The sequence below is a fragment of the Euprymna scolopes genome, chromosome 32 (assembly GCF_053919585.1).
Source record: "Euprymna scolopes isolate OS-2025 chromosome 32, ASM5391958v1, whole genome shotgun sequence".
Taxonomy (NCBI): Eukaryota; Metazoa; Mollusca; class Cephalopoda; order Sepiida; family Sepiolidae; genus Euprymna; species Euprymna scolopes.
The window spans coordinates 6,318,345-6,340,756 of NC_136513.1; the positions used below are offsets into that span (position 1 = coordinate 6,318,345).

The 22,412-nt window shown below is 33.6% G+C and overlaps 1 protein-coding gene across 3 annotated transcripts in view; it reads left to right on the top strand.

Annotated features, from left to right (window-relative positions):
• LOC145256196 (formin-like) overlaps window positions 1-22,412 on the top strand; it is a 154,059-nt gene that overhangs the window by 126,244 nt on the left and 5,403 nt on the right. For all 3 annotated transcript variants that reach the window (XM_080114806.1, XM_080114807.1, XM_080114808.1), the window contains one exon: window positions 10,843-10,933. In XM_080114806.1, coding sequence (XP_079970932.1) covers window positions 10,843-10,933 — 91 coding nt within the window. The remainder of the gene's footprint in view (window positions 1-10,842; window positions 10,934-22,412) is intronic.

A 22,412-nucleotide genomic window follows, 5' to 3' on the forward strand; every position in this document is an offset into this window, starting at 1 on the left:
AATAAATGAATATAACAGCATAAATAAAGTGGGAATTGATTCAAACATGCCTTATACGTATTAGTTCAGTATCTGGGTAGACGTCAGATACCTCCAGATTAAAGATATCCATTGCTTACATTCAGTATACCGCCATTTAAAATTAACAAATATTTTTTAATCATCTACATCATAATTAAGGTCATAAAAGGTTAAACAGAACAGTTTTACATCACATTACGTTCGCTCAAGAAAATTAAAATGAAGATATGATAATACTAAAACGTGTATACAGAATCTAAATCTTAATCAAAATCCATTACATCATTTTGATTCCAAAAAAAAGATGTCTTCAATTTAAAGCTTAAGCTGTTTTAATAAGAAATTGAAATTCAGGAAATGACAAAGGATCTAAAATATTTGAACTTTCAAACAGGAAGTTGTAATAACTCCTTAGAACATTAAAAGAAACAACATACAAACTTTTGGCATATTTAATAGCTATCATTAATATTTCACAAGAATCAGATCTGAATTTACATGAAAGGCTTCCACACCCACTTTCTCATCTTTGCATAAAACTAAATTAAACTAAATATAATCCATATTACTCACCCTTAAACCTAACAGCTCTGTGTTCCAAAATTCATAATGATCAGTTAATTAGTTTAGAAATGAATACTATACATATAAGTATATAAACATAGTCATGTATTAATCATTATAAATTTTGAAACACAGATGCTAAGCATAATAGTGCATAATGTAGGCTATATTTACTTAGATTTAAGAAGCCATGTTGTGAAAATTAAGATATCTCTGATTTTTGTGAAATTTTAACAATAGATATTATGTGTTGGATGCTTTAAAAAAAGTTGACTTCCAAGCTGACTTATCTCTGGTAAGGTTTTTAGTCATCCCTCTTTATCCTGATCAATTCCTCGCATGTTTTACTTGACCTTTCCCTGCTACCTCAATTGTTCTACATCTACTAATACAGAAGTTCTCACCCATTCTTTCATTGTGACCATACCATTGAAGTCTTCTGTTCTTTATGCATCTCTCTATACTGTCCAGATTTAGTCTTTCTCTGAGCTCATTAGAGTTGAACCTATCTTTAAGACTTTCTTTTATTTATTTTTTTTATTACGTTTTCACCCCAAACAAGGCACATTGCCACTTTGGCTACAATCAGGGGCAACAACTACTGGGGTACTATGTTGGGATTTGGGCAGCAAGATGTCAGTTCACATTACACTTGAACTTCTGCATGTCAGTACAGTTGGGGAAGCAGGGACCTGGAATGGAATTCCAGAGTCTAGCAGTTCTGGGAAAGAAACTACTGGAGTAGAAAGATCTTTTGCATCTAGGGATCTCTGTGTGGGGGTGGAATTTAGCTGCCTGTCGGGTTTGTCGAGGATGTCTACGTCGTTGGGGCACAAGTGTCTGCAGCTCACCAGAGCATTCACCATTAAAATACTTGTAGAACAGGCAGAGTGATGCAACGTTTTGTCGATGGGACAGAGGCTGAAGCTTAGATGCCAGTTCAGGACCTATCAGATTGGCGACTCTCTTTTGAACTTTGTCTAGGAGCGAGAGACTAGCAGCAGATGCACCAGCCCAAATGTGACAGCAATACTCCATACATGGGCGAGTACAGGATACTTTCGGGTGTTAGTAGCTTTCTAGCATGGTAGAGAGAGCCTACCTTCTTCTCAGCGGCCCTGGAAATGCTTTCAATGTAATTGTTCCAACTCATGTTTCCTGTGAACGTTAGGCCAAGCAGTTTGAAAGATGTACTCTCAGATAAAGAGTCACTGGCCATTGCTATTAATGGCAGAGAAGGTTTCTTGTAATTATTGAAGGAAACCAGTTTAGTCTTGGCAGCATTGAATGTGACCATCCATTTTTGTCCCCATTCCACTACAGACTGGAGGTCATCCTCTAGTGTTTTTGCCATTACTTTAGATATGTGTTCGTTTGTTTTCCTGTCATGCCTGTTATAGTGTGTGGTGTCATCAGTATATATACCCATCTCAGAGGCAATTTTGTCGGGGAGGTCATTAATGAATATCAGGAACAATAGAGGTCCAAGGATAGAACCCTGCGACACTCCCACATTTATATCATATTGTTTAGATGTACGACCATCAAGGACAACCTGGATTTTTCTCTTATCTAAGAAGGATTTAATTATGTTAAGTATTCTACCAGTGATACTGTATGATCTAATTTTCCTGAGGAGACCCTCATGCCATACCCTGTCAAAAGCTTTAGATATATCTAGAGCTACCGCTCTGCCCTCCCCCGCTTTGTCCAGTGAATGGTATATACGTTCAGAGATTACAGTGAGGATGTCTGCTGTGGAACGGGCTTGTCTAAATCCATATTGTTTGTCAGTCAGAAGTTTAGCATCTGTAAGGTGATGGACTAGAGCATGGTTAATTATGGTCTCAAATATTTTGGCAAAAAGTGGGAGGAGGCTAATGAGGCGATAATTTGATGGGTCAGTTCTTTCGCCAGAATTCTTGAATACTGGTACCACAAAAGCAGCTTTCCAACAGCCCGGAAAGCAAGATTCATTATGGCATTTGTTGTAGGGTTTGGAGAGAACTGGAGCTACTTTGACTGAGCACTTTTTTAATAGCACAGCTGGGATGAGATCGGGTCCACATGCTTTTGCAGTGTCAAGGTTTTTTATGATAATGATAGCATGCACCTGAGCAGGGGTGATTTGTAGATCGTCTAGCGTGGAGTCTGTCCGCAAAGGAAAGTCAAGCAGGGGGTGGTTGGAAGAGTCCAGTGTGGAGTTTGAGGCAAACCGACTGGCAAGCATATTAGCTTTATCGGTTGCTGAGCAAACAACCTTATGATTGTTGGTTAGAGCATTTCTGTACATTTCTTGAACAATCTTCAGTAATCACTCATTTACCCTTACATATTATTATATACTACATACCCACTAGATACTATTTGTTAGCATTCTGTTAAAAGCTTCCTTCAGATCCACAAAAGCAAAATATGGGTTATTCTTTTTAATAAGGAATTTCTACTACATTTGTCACAGAATAAATATGACATGAGTTGTATTAAACGTGAAACCAAATTGCATTTCATCTACGTTTATTCGATTTCTTATTTGCTTTTCGATTAGTGGGTCAATCACTTACAGGGCTCAATTCACCAATTCTAAGCTTCTATAATTACCCTTTTACCCTTGTAATAATCGCCAATTGTACTTTTTCAATATTTCAGAATGATCTTTTCTATAATGATCTGATTTGTCAAGTTTGTGATCATTTCAATGCATGTTTCATCCGCACTCTTTAACATTTCAGCAACAACATCTGAAACACCTTCAACCTTACCATCTTCATCTTTCTCATCACTTCCCAAACAATTTCTTTATTTTATTCTTATGGCTTACCCTGATATTGCTTCTGCAGCTTCTAGTTTTTCTTGGTTCCATTTCCAAGCATACCAATTGTTGTGCTAACATTCCATTGTCATCATCTTGAATGCATTTCTCTCCAACAATATCCATGTTTGTCTTTGCCACTTGTTTAGCTATCCTCAATTCATCATTGTTTCGTAATAAATCCGGACATCTGACATTCTCAACAGCATGCAGAAATTTAAATATAATGTAATCAGACATCTTATTTATTACTAATAGAGATTTGGGATCTGTCTGTTTAAAACAAAATATATACAATTGTGAACGGGCTCTTGCTCCAGGGTCGCTGGTAACTGGTATGAACCCTCACACATGTGTTGTGATGATCTTCACAGGGAATTCTCTGCGATTTCTCTTGGCGCTGCAGGATCTGATTGGTCGGTTTCAGCGTCGATTTCACCTTCGGGTTGATATGCTATATCACGCTTGAAGTGAAGAGATTTTCATGCACACAAAAGAAAGACAAACTCAGATGTCTCTATTCTACAAGTTCATTCAACTAAAATTTACAGAATATCATTTAATTTATATACAAATATCCAATGTTGATTTCTTACAAACACATTATTGAATCTTACTCTCCGTATTTTGTAGTGGGGAAGGGGGGTGCGATGGTAACTCTTTGATTAGTGTTAAATTCTCTCTAGATCCAGCTTCAACTCACTGATTTTGACGCGGGCATTTGCTTATATAGCCGTGTGATAGGTAGGGTAGGTTATTCCCTAGACCCAATCACCAGTCAATACATCAGTCCTTGGGGAAGCCCCGATTGCCTATGTGTGTGCTGGTTACTCTGTGAAACTTATAGCCTTCAGTTCTCACGACCAGGAAGGTCAATCCTTGATCCCCTCATCTGGCCCCAGAACTGAAATCATATTTGTGATGATTTCAAAATGCCATCGAATTGTCACTTTTCCCTAACAATAAAAAGTATATGCCTGTTATACAAAAACACAATAAATTCATAACTTAACTCTTCCTTTCAGCAAGGTTATCTGCCGCTGCTCGGGCATGCCATAATGCTTAACAATTAATACAGGCATAGTTGCCTGGCCTTATTCAGTGTTTCAGGGTCTTATTCTCCCCCCAATGGGGAGCTCTACCACTCCCGGAGGTCGTCATGCCACACAACCTTACAATGCTCAGTGTGTAGTATCTGCTTTGTTGCCACAAGACTATCATCATAGGCATTACCTCTTCTTATTTTATTTATTTGCTATGAGACAATGCTGATAGTGTAATGTTTTTTCATCATTATTCTCCTCCTAGATATTAGATTTTTCTTTTTAGACAGTGTAGTATCTGTTCTGTGATTTTGCCCGAGGCATTACTTCCTCCTTTTTTGAAGGGGGTGGGTGGGTGTAGTGCGTGTCAACAAGAAATTCTCTAAATTGTCTGTTTATTAGAAAACTCAACATTTGCATTATAAATACTGGCAAAAAATGCAAACTGAGTAAACACATTATTGGTAATATAGATAACTAGAAGAATACCCACCCCAGGATGGGTAAAATTAATTTCTCCAAAGCAAACATTTCTGTACCACTTTTGTTTCCTTTACAAAGATTAAAATACTAAACCTTATGGATGGAATCCATATTCTGATTTTAATCAAAATCCACTACATAATTTTGATTCTAGACAATGTCTTAAGAAATTAAAATTCAGGGAATCTTGCTTAATTGATGACTACGGATCAAATTTTATGCAAATCTAATATATCTGAATTTCTAAATGGGAGTTTGCACTAATATTATGCCCCACTCCCGCCCGTCCCCAAACAAAAACGTTTAAAATACTTCAAAGAAACTAAAATTGTTAGAATATTTATTAATTCATATCTAATGCCTATTAAAATTCCATAAATTTGATGTATCAGAAGTTTTCCTTGAATTTTTTTACACCCCCTTTTATCCCATTTGCATATTATACTAAGCTAAACTAAAAATAACCCACATTATAACACTTATGCATAGAAGCTGTGTCTTGAAATTCAAAACTGCACATACATATATGTATAAATATATATAAATACATAAACATGCCTAACTTATATATATATATATATATATATATATATATATATATATGTATATATATGGAAATCACTCTAGACAAGGCATGAAAGCACCTAATATAAGGAGTTAACAAGAATGAAAGATGATTATGAAAAGGACAAGAGATATCTATTGATCTTAGTCTTGAGAAAAAAGAATAAGGTCAGCAGGAAGAATTCCACAAGCCTGCAGTTCATGGAAAGAAACTATTGGAATAGTTATATCACATTGAGACATCAAAACATTGAATTGATGGAGACCACTAGATTAACGAGTCAAGCAAGATGGAACAAAAGTAAGGAATAGATCAGACAATTCTGAAAAACGTGCCAGAATTTGTATTTGTCGAAAAGACTGAGACTAGCAACATCATGGCTGTGCGAAAGAGGTTGCAGAGAAGAAAGGGTGGAGTCAAATTACAAATACGTTTTGGCAATTTATTAAGAACCCTCAAATGGGACAGAGATTCACCAACCGAAATACGACAACAATACTCCATACATAATCTGATAGTAGATTTATAGAGATGGAGGATAGCCTTAAGTGTGAGAAAGTGTTTGGAGTGATAGAGAACTGAGTTTATAAGAAGCAGAAAGAGCAGTGGATCTAATATATGAACCCCAAGAAAGATTTGATGAGAAAGAAAGACCAAGAAGTTTCAGAGGCAATTTCTCTTCAAGAGCAGAGTCATCTATGAGAATCATAAAAAAAAAAAAAGACATGCCTACAATTAAAAGACACGATGACAAAAAATATGTGTATATACATGAAATAGTAATAAATTGTAAACATATGTTTACAAAAGAATGTTTTTGATGGTTGTTTTGAAAGTAGCAATTATCTCAAATGTAAAACTTTTATGATCAAAGAATTTAAAATCATTAAAAGTCTGTAACTATAACAGCAAATATAAACATTTTGTCTTCTGTATTTATTGACCATAAGTCTTCTATGGGTGAACAGGAGTTGATGCTGAAGAGACAGAATTTTTTTTCTGAAGATAACACTGTATTTCACTATACATTAAAACGACATGGTGGTAAAACATGTCTGAATATGGTGCTTGTAAATACCGACAAGAAAAATATAAATTTTATATTTGTTCTTCATATTTATTGGCAGCCAACCTTTTTCCACTGCCTCAAAAGTAGCAATTTTCTTGAGCATAAAAATCTCAATTCTCTGCCAATTGCATCATCAGTGTAAAAAAATAAGAAATTTAGTGATTTAATGACGAAAATCTTATCAACACAGTCTATAATTAATGCAAACAAAATACAAATTATATATTTGGTCTTGATATTTCTTGACCTTGCTTTGCTCTTAGTTGATGACACACACACATATATATATATATATATATAGTATGTATTTAGGCAACATATTTTCATTTAAGCATACATTGTTGAATAGCACATAATGTTTTTGTTTGATTAGTTTTGTTTTAATCTTCTCAATTTTAAGGATCATCCATCATGTATGGGTAGTTTTTTTTGTTCCATCTTTTTCCTTTTTTGTAAACACTTGACTAATTTACTCGATTGTCATCTGGCAGGGTCTTAAGCTTATACCTGCTGGGTTCAAACTGTGCTGCTTATTATATATATATATATATATATATATAAAGACTAAAATAAAGAAAAATACAGTTTAAATTCCGAGGAATACCAACTGAATTCAATATATCGCAGACTTAACATTTGCATAAGTCTACTTTCCGCTAGGAAACCCACAATTACAAAAGAGGATTAAACTATATAATGCTGGAATAAAAAGAAACCATAACTTGTTAAATAGAAAACAGGTATCATCAGCTGTTTACTATGAAGCTGTTTTGAAGATTTAAAAACAAGACCACGGTTAAATTCATGGCTCTCCAAGGAAAATACCAGTTCTTCAATAAGAAATGTAGACAAAATACAGGTACTGTTTATATTAATGTATAAAATTTTCATAAACATATAAATACCATTAGTTATCATTTCACAAGCCAAAAGATGGAACCAATTTACACTCAGAATTTTTTTTTTAAGGCAGATGCCTAAATTTTAATTTTCTTATGTCTTACACATATTTTGTTAAATGTTTTGTTGCTATTTACTGAAAAAATTATGAATGTGAATTGATTCCATCTTTTTGCTTTTGGAATGATAACTAATAGTATATGTGCTCTGAAAGTAGAAATTCGCTTTCATTAAACTTAACATTTCATTGTCATAGCTTTGAATAAGTATTATATAGCAAATGTTTGTTGCACAGGTAGAAATAATGATTGGCAGATTAATGTCAGAAGATGATTTGTACTGGTAAGCAGAAGTTGGAAAAGAATTGAAACTCTTGCCAGTGATCACACAAACTCGAAATTCAGAAATTGTTATGCTTATAAACCTGAGTTGGAATGTGGAGGGGGACGCACAATGTGAAGTACATAGTGTGCATCTCACGCCGTTTATGCCCCCCTCTCCCTCTCTCTAATGCAGTAATGCACCTCTAGATGTATATGTTTTTGTCTGGTTCTTGTAATTTTCGTACTGTCTAATAAATTCTTCATTTGAAATGAGTCTTGATGTTCATACAAAATGCTTGAAGTCTAAATGATGTGTATAATAGAACTATGCAGAAGTCAAACGATACAGCAGGACATAAGTACTTATTTTAAACCAAAGGTGTTGGAAAATATGTTGTAATTTCAAACAATTATCTTTTTATAATCTTAACATTAAAAAAAAAAATCGTTTTTTATTGAAAGATTTACAATTAATAATAATCTTGGATTCCTCAATTTTCTTTGACAGTCCAATACAAACATGAAAATATAAAAAATACTCTTGGGCAATGGAGAGTCAGGACAGCTAGCATTAGGTTTCACAACTTACTCAGTTTAGTGTGCAAAAATAGATGAATATAATGGAATACCCTTCAATTCCTATCTATGAAAACTCATTTATTTTAAGAATTGAGGGAAGAGGTCCTTTAAACGACCTATGAACAGTAATTCTAAATATATGTGAACGTTCATATTTAAAAGCAGCAGCAGCAGACATAATGGCTAGCTGCTACTACATAATACTAAGTGTATGGATATGCATGTTTGTTTGGATTCCAAAATGATTTTTTTATATCTGACCCCTATTGAAATGAACAGCTCTCATCTCGAGGACGCCCCACGTTTAGACAAACTTCTTTGTCTGACCATCACTCCCGATCTGAAATTGAGCACATACATCAAATCCATAGCAAAAGTTGTTGGAAAAGTGGTTGGATCATTCTACCACTCCAGAAGATATCTCACTGCTGAAGCACTACCTGTATAAGAGCCAAGTACATCTTAGGATTGAATACTGTTGCCACATCTGGGCAGGAGCTGTTTGAAGCACCTATCCTGTCTTGACAGAGTTTAAAACAAACTTTGTAATCGAGTAACCACATTTTTCTTTTCTCTGCAGCCTTTTCCCACAGAAGAGATGTTGCAAGCGTGCGCCTGGTTTATTGCTATTTTTATGGCAAGTGTTCGACTTAGCTCCAATCTATGGTCTTCTGTCGCTAATCCTTCACAAAAAACACTTGTCTAGCCAAAATAACTATCAATAAATTCCCCCACACCCTATCATTGCCTAAACCTAAACATGGATTTCATGAACAGAGTTTCTTCCCTAGAACTGCCCGCCTGTTTTGATATCAGAAAATAGGTACCAATTTTTCCAGTTCCGATACCGATTCTGATAACCCTAATTGTTCCGATTTTTACGATTCCTAATTCCGATTCTGATTAATCCTCCCAACACTAATTATATATATATAACTCCATGGATCGTCCGGCCGTGCTTGCTAAAATCTTGTCTTTGACTATCAGGCGATTCCATCTTTTAAAAAAGGGGGTGACAGGTAAATTTTATATATATATATATATATATATATATATATATATATATATGAAATACTGATCCAACAAGTCAAAGATGGATGGTCTAATATGTAGTAAAACTTTGAATTTTGTTTAAATAATCAGATGTATTTGATTGCAATTCTTTGAAATAATATGAAAATTTATGAAACGGAATTTACTAAAATTTTAAGTGGGATTAAAATTTGAAAGCAAAAATTGGAAGATTTCTATTATTTCAGTTTTTTTTTCAGCTTTTAGATTTTAAAATCATTTGAGTATTTTACAATTACAGGTTAAATTTTAAAATAATTTGAATATTTTACAATTTCAGATTAAATTTTAAAACCATTTGATTATTTTACAATTTCAGGTTAAATTTTGAAATCATTTGATTATTTTACAATTTCAGGTTAAATTTTAAAATCATTTGATTATTTTACAATTTCAGGTTAAATTTTAAAACCATTTGGTTATTTTACAATTTCAGGTTAAATTTTAAAATCATTTGATTATTTTACAATTTCAGATTAAATTTTAAAACCATTTGATTATTTTACAATTTCAGGTTAAATTTTAAAATCATTTGATTAGTTTCTAATTTCAGGTTAAATTTTAAAACCATTTGATTATTTTACAATTTCAGGTTAAATTTTAAAATCATTTGATTAGTTTACAATTTCATGTTAAATTTTAAAACCATTTGGTTATTTTACAATTTCAGGTTAAATTTTAAAACCATTTGATTATTTTACAATTTCAGATTAAATTTTAAAATCATTTGATTAGCTTACAATTTCAGGTTAAATTTTGAAATCCTTTGATTATTTTACAATTTCAGGTTAAATTTTGAAATCATTTGATTATTTTACAATTTCAGGTTAAATTTTAGAACCATTTGATTATTTTACAATTTCAGGTTAAATTTTAAAACCATTTGATTATTTTACAATTTCAGATTAAATTTTAAAATCATTTGATTAGCTTACAATTTCAGGTTAAATTTTGAAATCCTTTGATTATTTTACAATTTCAGGTCAAATTTTGAAATCCTTTTGATTATTTTACAATTTCAGGTTAAATTTTGAAATCATTTGATTATTTTACAATTTCAGGTTAAATTTTGAAATCCTTTGATTATTTTACAATTTCAGGTCAAATTTTGAAATCCTTTGATTATTTTACAATTTCAGGTCAAATTTTGAAATCCTTTGATTATTTTACAATTTCAGGTTAAATTTTGAAATCATTTGATTATTTTACAATTTCAGGTTAAATTTTAGAACCATTTGATTATTTTACAATTTCAGGTTAAATTTTAAAACCATTTGATTATTTTACAATTTCAGATTAAATTTTAAAATCATTTGATTAGCTTACAATTTCAGGTTAAATTTTGAAATCCTTTGATTATTTTACAATTTCAGGTAAAATTTTGAAATCCTTTGATTATTTTACAATTTCAGGTTAAAGGCGGCACAGGACAAAGTAAAACAACTGAAAGATGTGAAAAGGCCAACAAGTACGCAGACTCGTAACATTCGGAAAGGGGGTCTGGTAAGTATTTTCCTTTTTTTTTAAATTTATTTAAAAAAATTTTGTTCACTCCCAAACAAGGTATGTTGCCACTGAAGCAGAAGTGGCTATTGTGATACGGATCAGATTTACAAAGTGTGAACAAATTTTATGAGGAGTTTAGCATCAAGATATTTGTTCACATTACATTTAAATTTTTACAAGTTGGAATAATTGGATAAACAGGGAGGATGGAAGGAATTTCAAAGAGAAATGCACTAAGGAAAAAAACATTATGAGAATGAAAATCTAACATCTACAGTGAAGAAGTTGGATCTTGCTGCTAGTCTGGCGGTGTTTACGCTGGAGGTGGGGGTGCGGATATAAATGTAATAAGTTAATCAGAGTAATTCTTTGGAAGTACTAGTAAAAAAACAAACACATGGATTCAACACTACAGGGAATGGTGCTTGACAGATAGTGTGGGAGCTTTTAGATTAGAAATTCTTTTTTGCACTCTGTCCAAAAAGAAGAGACAAGTGGTTGGTGCACCGGCCCAAATGTGGTGACAATATTCTATAGAGAGGCAAATGTTTTTTTTATTTAAAAAATTTTTTTTTATTACATTTTCACCCCAAACAAGGCACATTGCCACTTTGGTGTAGGGGGCTACTATCAGGGGCAGCAACTACTGGGGCACTATGTTGAGATTTGGGCAGCAAGATGTCGGTTCACGTTGCACTTGAACTTCTGCATGTCAGTACAGTTAGGGAAGCAGGAACCTGGAATGGAATTCCAGAATCTAGCGGTTCTGGGGAAGAAACTACTGGAGTAGAAAGATCTTTTACGTCTAGGGATTTCTACTGTGTGGGGGTGAGATTTAGCTGCCTGTCGGGTTTGTCTACGTCATTGGAGCACAAGTGTCTGCAGCTCACCAGAGCATTCACCATTAAAATACTTGTAGAACAGGCAGAGGGATGCAACGTTTCGTCGATGGGACAGAGGCTGAAGCTTAGATGCCAGTTCAGGGCCTATCAGATTGGCGACTCTTTTTTGAACCTTGTCTAGGAGCGAGAGACTAGTAGCAGATGCACCAGCCTAAATGTGACAACAATACTCCATACATGGGCAAATGGTGGCCTTATAGAGGTACACTATACTTTCAGGTGTCAGTAGTTTTCTAGCACGGTAGAGAGAGCCTACCTTTTTCGCAGCGGCCCTGGCAATGTTTTCAATATAATTGCTCCAACTCATGTTTCCTGTGAACGTTAGGCCAAGCAGTTTGAAAGAAAAACAAGGGTTGCACAATCACCAGCCACATTTTTCCTGATCTGGTATTGGTTGCGCCAATGAAAAAGACAGTTCTATGATAAAATCATTCGTTGACATCTATGCTGATGACACGACTATCTATGGCAACACATCAAAGGCCGTAAATGACAATGTTCTCTCTGATTCTCTCTCCTCAGATCTTGAGCGAGTGGTACAGTGGGGGAAGAGGTAGCTGGTTCCCTTTAATGCATCCAAGACCAAGCTCCTATCATTACATCATAAACGCTCTGATCCCCATCTGGCATCGATTGAAATGAATGGCTTTCCTCTAGGGGAGGCCCCATGTTTTGATAAGCCTCTGGGTTTGACCTTTACTCCTGACCTGAAATGGAACACATATGTCAAGTCTGTGGCCAAGGTTGCTGGGAAAATAGTGGGGTCCTTCTACCGCTCCAGAAGATATCTCACTAATGATGCAATTCTCTATCTATATAAAAGCCAAGTACGTCCAAGGATGGAGTACTTCTACCACATTTGGGCAGGAGCTGCTAAAAACAATCTATCCTGCCTTGACAGAGTACAAAATAGACTTCGTGGCTTGGTGGGGGATGCCCTTTTCTCTTCCCTGCAACCTCTCTCCCACAGAAGAGATGTTGCAAGCCTGTCTCTGTTTTATCGTTATTTCCATGGCAAGTGCTCGTCTGAGCTCCATTCTCTGATCCCCCCTTGCCAATCTTTCACGAAAAACACCTGGCTAGCTGAAACCACTGTCAATAATTTTCCCCACTCTTTGTCCATGCCTAAATCAAAACGTAGATTCCATGAACAAAGCTTCTTTCTTAGAACTGCATGCCTGTGGAACTCTCTGCCGCTTGCCTGTCCCCCCCCGACTTCAACTTTGGTGTCTTCAAGTCCAACACAAACAAATTCCTGATGAACCGCCCCCTTAAGTAATGACACTTTTCCAAATCTCCAATACTAACTAATACTATGATACTATCCCATTCATTACTGTACACACAATAACCCTTATCCCCGAGTGGCTTCTGGGCCTTGATAAGAGGTGACCTCCATATATATATAAAAAAAAAGTATAGAAGAACTAGTGTCATTTCAGAGTTTTCTTTCTCTTAGACTAGATACCCTAACAAAGCTTGAGAGTCTAGTCTTCCCTCTTCCCTAATACTTAGATGGGTGATTATCATCATGGGTTTTATGTTCATTTTACATGCTGAAATGCTTTGGATAGCTTTAAAAAATTGACTTCTAAGCTAACCTATCTCTGCCCAGGTCTTTATTTACCCCTGTTTCACTCAAGTCCATTTTATCACTTCATCCCATGTTTTCTGTGGCATTTCCATATGAACTGAATTTGCTACTTTAGTTTTTTTATGTCTGCTAAACCAATAACTTTCATCCATTCTTTCAATGTGACCATACCATCAAAGTCTCCTGTTCTACACACACATCCCTACACTGTCTAAATTTACTTTCTCTGAGGTCATTAGAACAAAAGCCATGATCACTTTGTAAATGAATTTCAAAACAACAGAATCAAGATAGCATGGAGTGTTCAGTATCTTTTTAAATAGAGCTTTATTATAATACATTTGATTTTTTTGAACACGGATAAGTCAAGTTTATTATTCTATACTAGCAGGGCTACCCAACATTGCTCGGGATTGAATGACGATCACCACTATGTACGTTTTCACTCTCTGCTCTTAGAAAAAACATTTTTGTTTTTACTGCCCCTTCTTTCTGTTTCGACCCATAATATAATTGGAAGAAACTGAAATGTTGGAAAATTCTGGTATAAATTTTATTATAATTGTATGTATGTTTTTTCTTTTTTTTTTTTACAAAGGAGTCACCACTTATCAAGACCCGTAGGCCACTCGAGGATAAGGGTTGATGAGTGTACAGTAGTCATTGTGAAAATGTTGTAGTAATTGTTAGTAGCAGGAATTAGGTAAATTTGATTACTTAAGGGGCTGGCTCATCAAGAACTTGTTTACGTTGGACTTGAAGACAACCATATTGTAGTTGGTTAGAAAGCAGGAACTCCGAACAGAGTTCCACATGTGTGCAGTTCTAAGAAAGAAGCTTTGTTCATGGAATCTACGTTTAGTTTTAGGCACAGATAAAACATTGGGGATATCATTGATAGTAGCTCCAGCTAGACAAGTATTTTTCGTATAAGTCAGGCTATGGGGGGACCATAGATTGGAGCTCAGACAAGCACTTGCTATGAAAATAATGACAACGCAGAGACAGGCTCGCAATGTCTCTTCTGTGGGAAAGAGGTTACAGGGAAGAGAAAAGGGCATCTCCCACTAGGCTACGAAGTCTATTTTGAACTCGGGCTTCTAGAAGCTCCTGCCAAGATGTGGTACCAGTACTTGACTCTTATACAGGTAGAGAAATGCATCAGCAGTGAGATATCTACTGGATGGAACGATCTCACCTTTTTCAGACTAAGGGTTAGGTAGTAGCGTTGAGTGAGTTTTTTTTATTTTTTTATTTAGATGGACGTGATTCTATAAAATTACCTTATTTTATCTAAAACTGTTGTTTACTTTTTATCTTTGAAAAAAAAAAGTGGGGTCGTCCATCTGTTTTGTTCTAACTCGCGTGCTCATTAGAGTTCACGTTTCATGTTTTTGTTGTGATGGATGAATGGGTGACCACTTAATCTATTGTTGTTTCTCATCTTTGCTCAAACAAAAACACAGTTGAAAACTTTAATATTATTAAAGTTCTTGGCAAACTCAAGTTGGATGATGAATCCGTCTTTGCAACAGTTTAAAGCTTCATTAACGTTGGATGATGAGAATTTCAGATATTGGTGTTCTCTAAGAATGTTAACAAACCAAAATTTCTGCCATGTTATTGTTAACATTCTAAAGAAAATATGGCGTATGATGCCTGTTTCAAATTCCCCAGACAAAAAAAAAAAAAAAAAATGCTGACACCTGATTTGGGTTAAGTTAATGGCTAATTGAAATTGCAGCTCTCTTCTTAGCCAGAACAATTTGATATACATTATATACTTCTGTATAGGAGAGGTTTGCTGTTAAATACTGTTTGTAAGGTTAAATCAAAGTAACTTGCACTGATCATGTTAGACTAAAGAGACACAAAGCAAGTCTACAGGTGGTCATCTTTCAACGGCTTTCAGGACCTAATCCACCTTAAGTTGATATAATTATATTGATCTAGACCTCTTACTTTACCTTTCTAATCATTCAGAATTGGACTAAATTCCAGTCTTTCAAAATGCAATGTTAAGTCTATGATCATTTCAGTGCCTGCTTTACCAACAGCCTTCAACATTACTGTGAGGGTCCTGCAACTTTATCATATTTACAACTTCCCATACCATTTTTTTCCCAATTCTTTTAGCTGAATCAAATACTATTTTTGAAACTTGTAGATTTTTTTTGGCCCCATGAAAATTCAACACTCGCTCCATAGATCCTATTGAATCAGGCTGTCCGAAGATATTGACTTCCTGATCTAAAATGCACCAAACATTGATGTTATTGTTTTTTCCTTTCCCTTAATCATGTTTTGCAAAGTTAAAAAAAACAAAACAAAACAATTTTCCCCTACAAAACCATAAAACCAAATACCATGAATAAATATTTGAATATATAAAGAATTTGATGCATAAAACCTTTTTTCTGGAATTACTGGGTTAGACATTAAATTACCCCAAAATGGTTTATACATCTAAATTTAGATGTGATCAGCATGAATTAACTTACTAACTTTAACGACACTAATGAATTCTAACTCTTCAGACCATTATTTTTTGTATAGATATGAAACTGAACATGAACACAGGAACAAAAAATATAGTTGGAGTCACATGATTTATTCCAACAAAATTTTGCAATTTCCAAATGTTTTCACTAATTTTAATGTTTAAAATTTCAAATTCTTTATTTTACTTTCCTATCTTCAAAGTAGATGCAAAACCACCATTCAGTTTTATACCAAATAAATATACAATTCAATCTATTATATAACCATAGTAAGGATTTCCTGGATCTTACCTTGTAAAAATAAACTTGCGGGAATCACCTTTTTGTGTGCGTGTACATATGATTTGATAATTTAAAACATTTTTCAAATCCTGTGCCAAATAAAGAGCATAGACAAGGGTATTATAATTGTTTATAGAAGTCTCATGACAGTGTTGAAGTCCTACAATGAAGCATAAAAATATTTTAAACACTGGATTGTCTTCCACAGAACATCTATAGATATTCAGCAAAAGTATAATCAACAACAATGCGACACAAACAATTGTAAATTTCACCCAGAACAAAACTCACAAGATTTATTTTTAAATACCCCCAGTCACAAATATTTCACCCAGAACGAAACTCACAAGATTTATTTTTAAATACCCCCAGTCACAAATATTTCACCCAGAACAAAACTCACAAGATTTATTTTTAAATACCCCCAGTCACAAATATTTCACCGAGAACAAAACTCACAAGGTTTATTTTTAAATACCCCCAGTCAAATTTTAAAAAGTTAAGTAAATTCCCCTATCACGGTGCATATTATAAAATTTTAAAAAGAAATTTAAAAGTTTTAAATGCCTATGCGATACTATCTGAGTGTCTATATAGGTTTTAGGTTACAGGTTTTGTCAAAATAACAACCTGGCAGGAGGATATTTTTCACTATAAGCAAACCCTGATGAAATATTCAAAATAATATCGTATTCGCTGCTGAAATAAGATTTCCTCTGTGTAGCTAACCCACAGTGTTTTTTATGAAGAGTGGTGCATCTTCTCAAAGTGATGTTACGTCAAGAACAGCACAAAGCTGGATACTCCACCAGACTAAATAAATTCTTGTCCTGGAATTCAATAAGACTAAGAGACCACAAGAAAGATATATTATAACATTTAAAGGTTAATTGGAAAGAGGAAAATTGTTTTTAACTTTTATTAATTCAGTGTTTGAAATATAAAAGAGAATTTTAATCGAATGTTTGAATATTTATTTATCTTGTATAGAGATCAAGCATTAGCCCCAGAAAAAAGGCTCCTTGATTCCTGAGAACTTTGACTAAAGTAAAATGAAACTAACAAACAACAGTGTATATATATATATATATATATATATATATATATATATATATATATATATATATATATACTGTTTTAACAAAAACCAAGACTTCAAAGAATGGGTTGATAGCAACAAATAGTGTATTTCATTGTTAGTTACAATTATTTCAAGACCATTTGGACAAATTCAAACATTATGTTGTTTGAAAATTTTCACAAGAACAGCCTTTCTTCAGACTTATTGAATAAAAAACACTTTAACAATGAAACATTAAGGAAAACATTTCCCTTATAAGGAAAAGAAAACAAGCGAAACTATTTTACCTCTATCGCATCCTTGCAAAGTATTTTTTAAAGATTTATATATTTAGCTCTTTTTCAAATCTATTTAAAAGAAAAAAAAATTTCAAACTAAATATCATGCGATTTTACCACTAATTACCTATGTCCATTTAATGTTTTATTAATACTATTCATTGATTTCTTAAATTAAATTTCTATATTTCTTTATTTAATTTAACTTATCTTAAAAATTTTATTTTTTTAATCCGAACTAATCAAGTAAGTTAAATCATTACGATTCTATGTTAGTTTCGTATCTGAAATTTGCTTTGTTTATTTACAAAAATATCAGCTAACCTATTTATGTAATTTAAGAAAAGTTTTTGTTTAAAACTTATTCAATAAGGAAATAAAGTTTAACATTACTTTATACTTAGTTCATTATCATTCTTCATTTAATCTATTTTGTTTTTATTTTTTACTTTCTTTTTTTTTTTCCAATTACAATTTATGATTATCGGATATTTTAGATGTAGAAAGGGAGATTAACCTGTAAGTTCGAAATTTTAAAGGTTTAGTTGAAATTATAAGTTATATATATATATATATATAGTGATGAGACGATTACAATAGTTTTATTGATTCCGTACTAAATTCCTGATTCTGATACACTTACCGATTCTTTATAAATCTCTAAATATTTTACTATAAAATTGTTATTTTGTCCCGATTACTGTAAAAACGCATCATAAATGTGCATATATTTTCTCAAGCGTAAAAACACACTCGTGAGGGGATGATCTAGAGATTTTAGTTTACTGGAAGTTTAAATCAATAAATATTTATTATTTTATTATTACTACAAGCAGTGGAAGATGTTTTCTTAAACAAAAATCAAATAAAATAGACAAATAAAGGAATCTGTTTTGGCATTGGGAAATAGGCTCAAATTTTCCCAATTCCGATACTGATTCCAGTACCCCAAAAAGCTCTGATTTTTCCAATTCTGATTAATCGTCCCAACACTAATATATAAGAGAAAGAAAATTAAAACTGTAAGTTGAACTTTACAATCAAAATTTATTGTTTGACTGAATACTCCAAAAAACAATTTACAAAGTCCTTATTCCGCAGAGTTTCAAAGAATGCTATTCTTGTTATTCTTCTCATCAGAGGGCATAAAGAAATCACCAAATTATATTTGTAGCAATGCTAGAATTTGCTAGTTATGGCATTAAATGAAACCGCAATTTATTGTAGTTATAAATTGCCAAATAAAAAAGTAGAAAAATGTTGGATATGTAAAAAAATAAATATAAATAATAATGCATAATATTTCAGCTTGCATGAAAATCTTCTCAAGTTGATCTGAAATGCAAAATAGTTCTTTAGAGAGAATGCATTCCGATTGGAAAGTTTTCAAAACAGCTGAAATAATGAAAATTGTTTTTCCGGGCAGTGCAGTAGCCCAAAGAGAAGTCAGTCCTCAGTCAAATGGGACCTAATAGTAAAAAGAGACAAATCCAGTATGAGAACCTTCATCATCGGCTTAATTAGAAAAAGTGATTTCAAATTAAATTTTGAAGTAATTAAGTTCAGGCTAAGCAGGGATGTGGGTGGGGGATCAGTCTGTGAAAGCTCGTATTACTCTGACTGAAAATTGTCTAGACAGAACGAAACAGATCTTTCTATAAAGTGTTAAATTCGATGTCATTATTAAAAAATTGTAGGAGTGATGATTATAAAGTTTTAAGTGTTGCAGAATTGTAGCTTAAGGCTATCAAAAACTCATGATGATGATAAAGATAAAATAATAATAATAATAATTTAGTAATTATAGTAACAAATTTAGTAATAAGTATAAAACATTTTGTAATAGTGATGAAAAATAAACATAATAAAGATGGCGATAATAATATTTATAATAGCAGCAACAGTGATAGTGACACGAATGATTATGTCAATCATATACCGATATTGATAAAAGTAAATACACACACACACACATACACACATATTTATATATATATATATATATATATATATTATTTCATGTATCCACATAAAATTTTATAAGATGATATGTATTGATTTTTAGTATTTACTTCAACAGTGCTCAATACGTGGGTAGAGCCAGGTAGTAAGTTATGAAAATATATTAATGGCAGTTAAACTACATAGAGGATTCTGCATTTTATCCCAATGGGGAATTGTCAGGCTTAAATTGATTTTAGCCTGACAGTTCCCTGTAGTAAGAAATGTGAAAGCCTCTTTGTAGCTTAATGGCCATAAATATATTTTCATAACTTATATTCTCTTATTTTGTGAGAGGTTGTGACAATTTGAAGTTTGACCTACTGTAAAGCGTATTCTCTTAAGTTTTGCGATAATAGTCATCTAAGATGAGTGTAACAGTTCATAATGAGGTCAATTTAAATTGCAGCACTCGTATAGAACCCAGCTGCCAAAATACACGTTTTAACATGACTCTAAACAAAATTTCTTAAAATCTTGAAGGAGAAAAGCAAACTCAAAGCCGAAAACTCTTTTACATGGATCCAGCATTTTAAAAGAACAACATGCTTTCTCTCTCCAGCCCACATCTGTTTGTTCTGTAATGAAACATTTGACAAAGATGATTTGCACTGCTGTTATGTAGCACTAGGATTGGGGAGGAGGGAGACTATGAATGTTGTTGGGTACATTTCCAATTTAGGGTGAGGTTGACGCTGTAATCTGGACACTTCTCTCACCCAGGAAGCTAAGACATTTCATTTATGCCGAAAAAAAGGATGAAGAATTTTAAAATCTTTCTGTTCACTCTGTGACTTCTCCCTTGTCAAAGGTTGAGACATTATTTGTTATTTCACAAGCTCAATCTTTTGTCTTCACGGCTCAATTGTCTCCAAATTCCACTCTCTATGATCTTGTAGGAAACAGATTCATGAAATTTTGGCATTAGCAGAATCTTGCACAGACAGATACAACCTGCTAGCAACTTCCAGTTAATAATAACCATATGGCGAGTTGTCGCCCTTAGATAGTTGCATAGTTCTTATAACCACAACTAATGCTTATGTGGCGCCACTAACTTCCTTTTGATGGACCCATTCAAAAGACGATCTCTTGCAAACATGGGTTTTAAGCTAAGACTATTCTGATTGTTAAAAAAGGCATCTTCTCCGAAGGGATGATCATAATGTATAGTGTGCATTGAATAGCAAAACAATGCTCTTGAGCACTTATTATTTAATGATGAAATACACACACACACACACACACACACACACACACACACACACACACACACACACACACACACACACACACACACACACACACACACACACACAGTGTATCACAAAAGTGAGTACACCCATCACATTTCTTCAAATATTTAAGTATATCTCTTCATGGAACAACACTGAAAAAATGAATTTTTGACACAATAAAAAGTAATGGGTCTACAGCATATATAACAGAGTTAATTTATTTTCCCCTCAAAATAACTCAAAATATAGCCATTAAAAGCTAAATCCCTGGCAACAAAAGTGAGTATACCCCTTACGAAAAGTTGTCAGTATTAACATACATCTCAACTGTCAATATTTTGTGTGACCATAATTATTCCAAACTGCCTTTACTCTCCTGGGCATGGAGTTTACCAGAACTTCACATGTAGCCATTGGAATGCTCTTCCATTCTTCAATTACGACGTTGCGGAGCTGGCAGATTTTTGAGACTTTGCATACCTTCACATTCTGCTTGAGGATGCCCCAAAGATGTTCTGTTGGGGTCAAGTCTAGAGACATGCTTGGCCAGTCCATCACTTTACCCTCAGCCTCTTCAGAAAAGCAGGGGTTGTCTTGGATGAGTGTTTTGAGTCATTGTCATGCTGGAACACTGCTCTGCGACCCAGTTTCTGGAGGGAGGGGATCATGCTCTGCTATAGTATTTGACAGTACATGTTTGAGTTCATGTTTCCCTCAATTAAATGCAACTCTCCAATACCTGCAGCACTCATGCAGCCCCAGATCATGACATTCCCACCACCATGCTTGACTGTAGGCATGACACATTTATCTTTGTACTCCTCACCTGGTCGCCACCACACATGCTTAAGGCCATCAGAACCAAACAAATTAAATTTCGTCTCATAAGACCATAGGACATGGTTCCAGTAATCTATGGGCTTTGTTGACATGACTTCAGCAAACTGTTTGCAGGCTTTCTTGTGTATTGCCTTCAGAAGAGGCTTCCTCCTGGGGTGACAGCTATGCACACCAATTTGAGGAGTACAAAGAGATTTACAAGTTTTGTTCTCATCAACAAACATCTTCTGAAAAAGTGAAGATTTATCTATATTTCTGTCTACCTGTCCATTTCACTTTTTCTTGAAAACTACAGGACTAATCTGACTGAAATTTTGTACGGCCCTTGTTATAAGTTGGAGCAAATAAGTATTAAGATATGTTTTTATGCACAATTAGTGATTAATAGGGATTAATCATCACAATACCCCATTTAGTCTAGAAGTTTGGCATAAAGTACGCATTCTAAGCAAATAGGCTTTAACTTTTGCCTGTTTTTAACATGAATATATATATGTATATATATATATATACATATAGGGTGGTACAAAAGTCAAGACACAAATGCAATTAATATATATAACAATTGATTTATTAATAAAAATGTAACTATTAAACAATTTACAGTTTATAATAAGTGTTCAAATTGATTTCCATCTTTTTCCAAGCAATTTTTTTATTGAAAAGACGCAGGACCTTTGCATATTTCTGAACATAGTTATTCCCTCTTATGGTTTTAATTTTTTTGTGTAGTGTTGTCTTTTAGTACTTGTAGTGTCC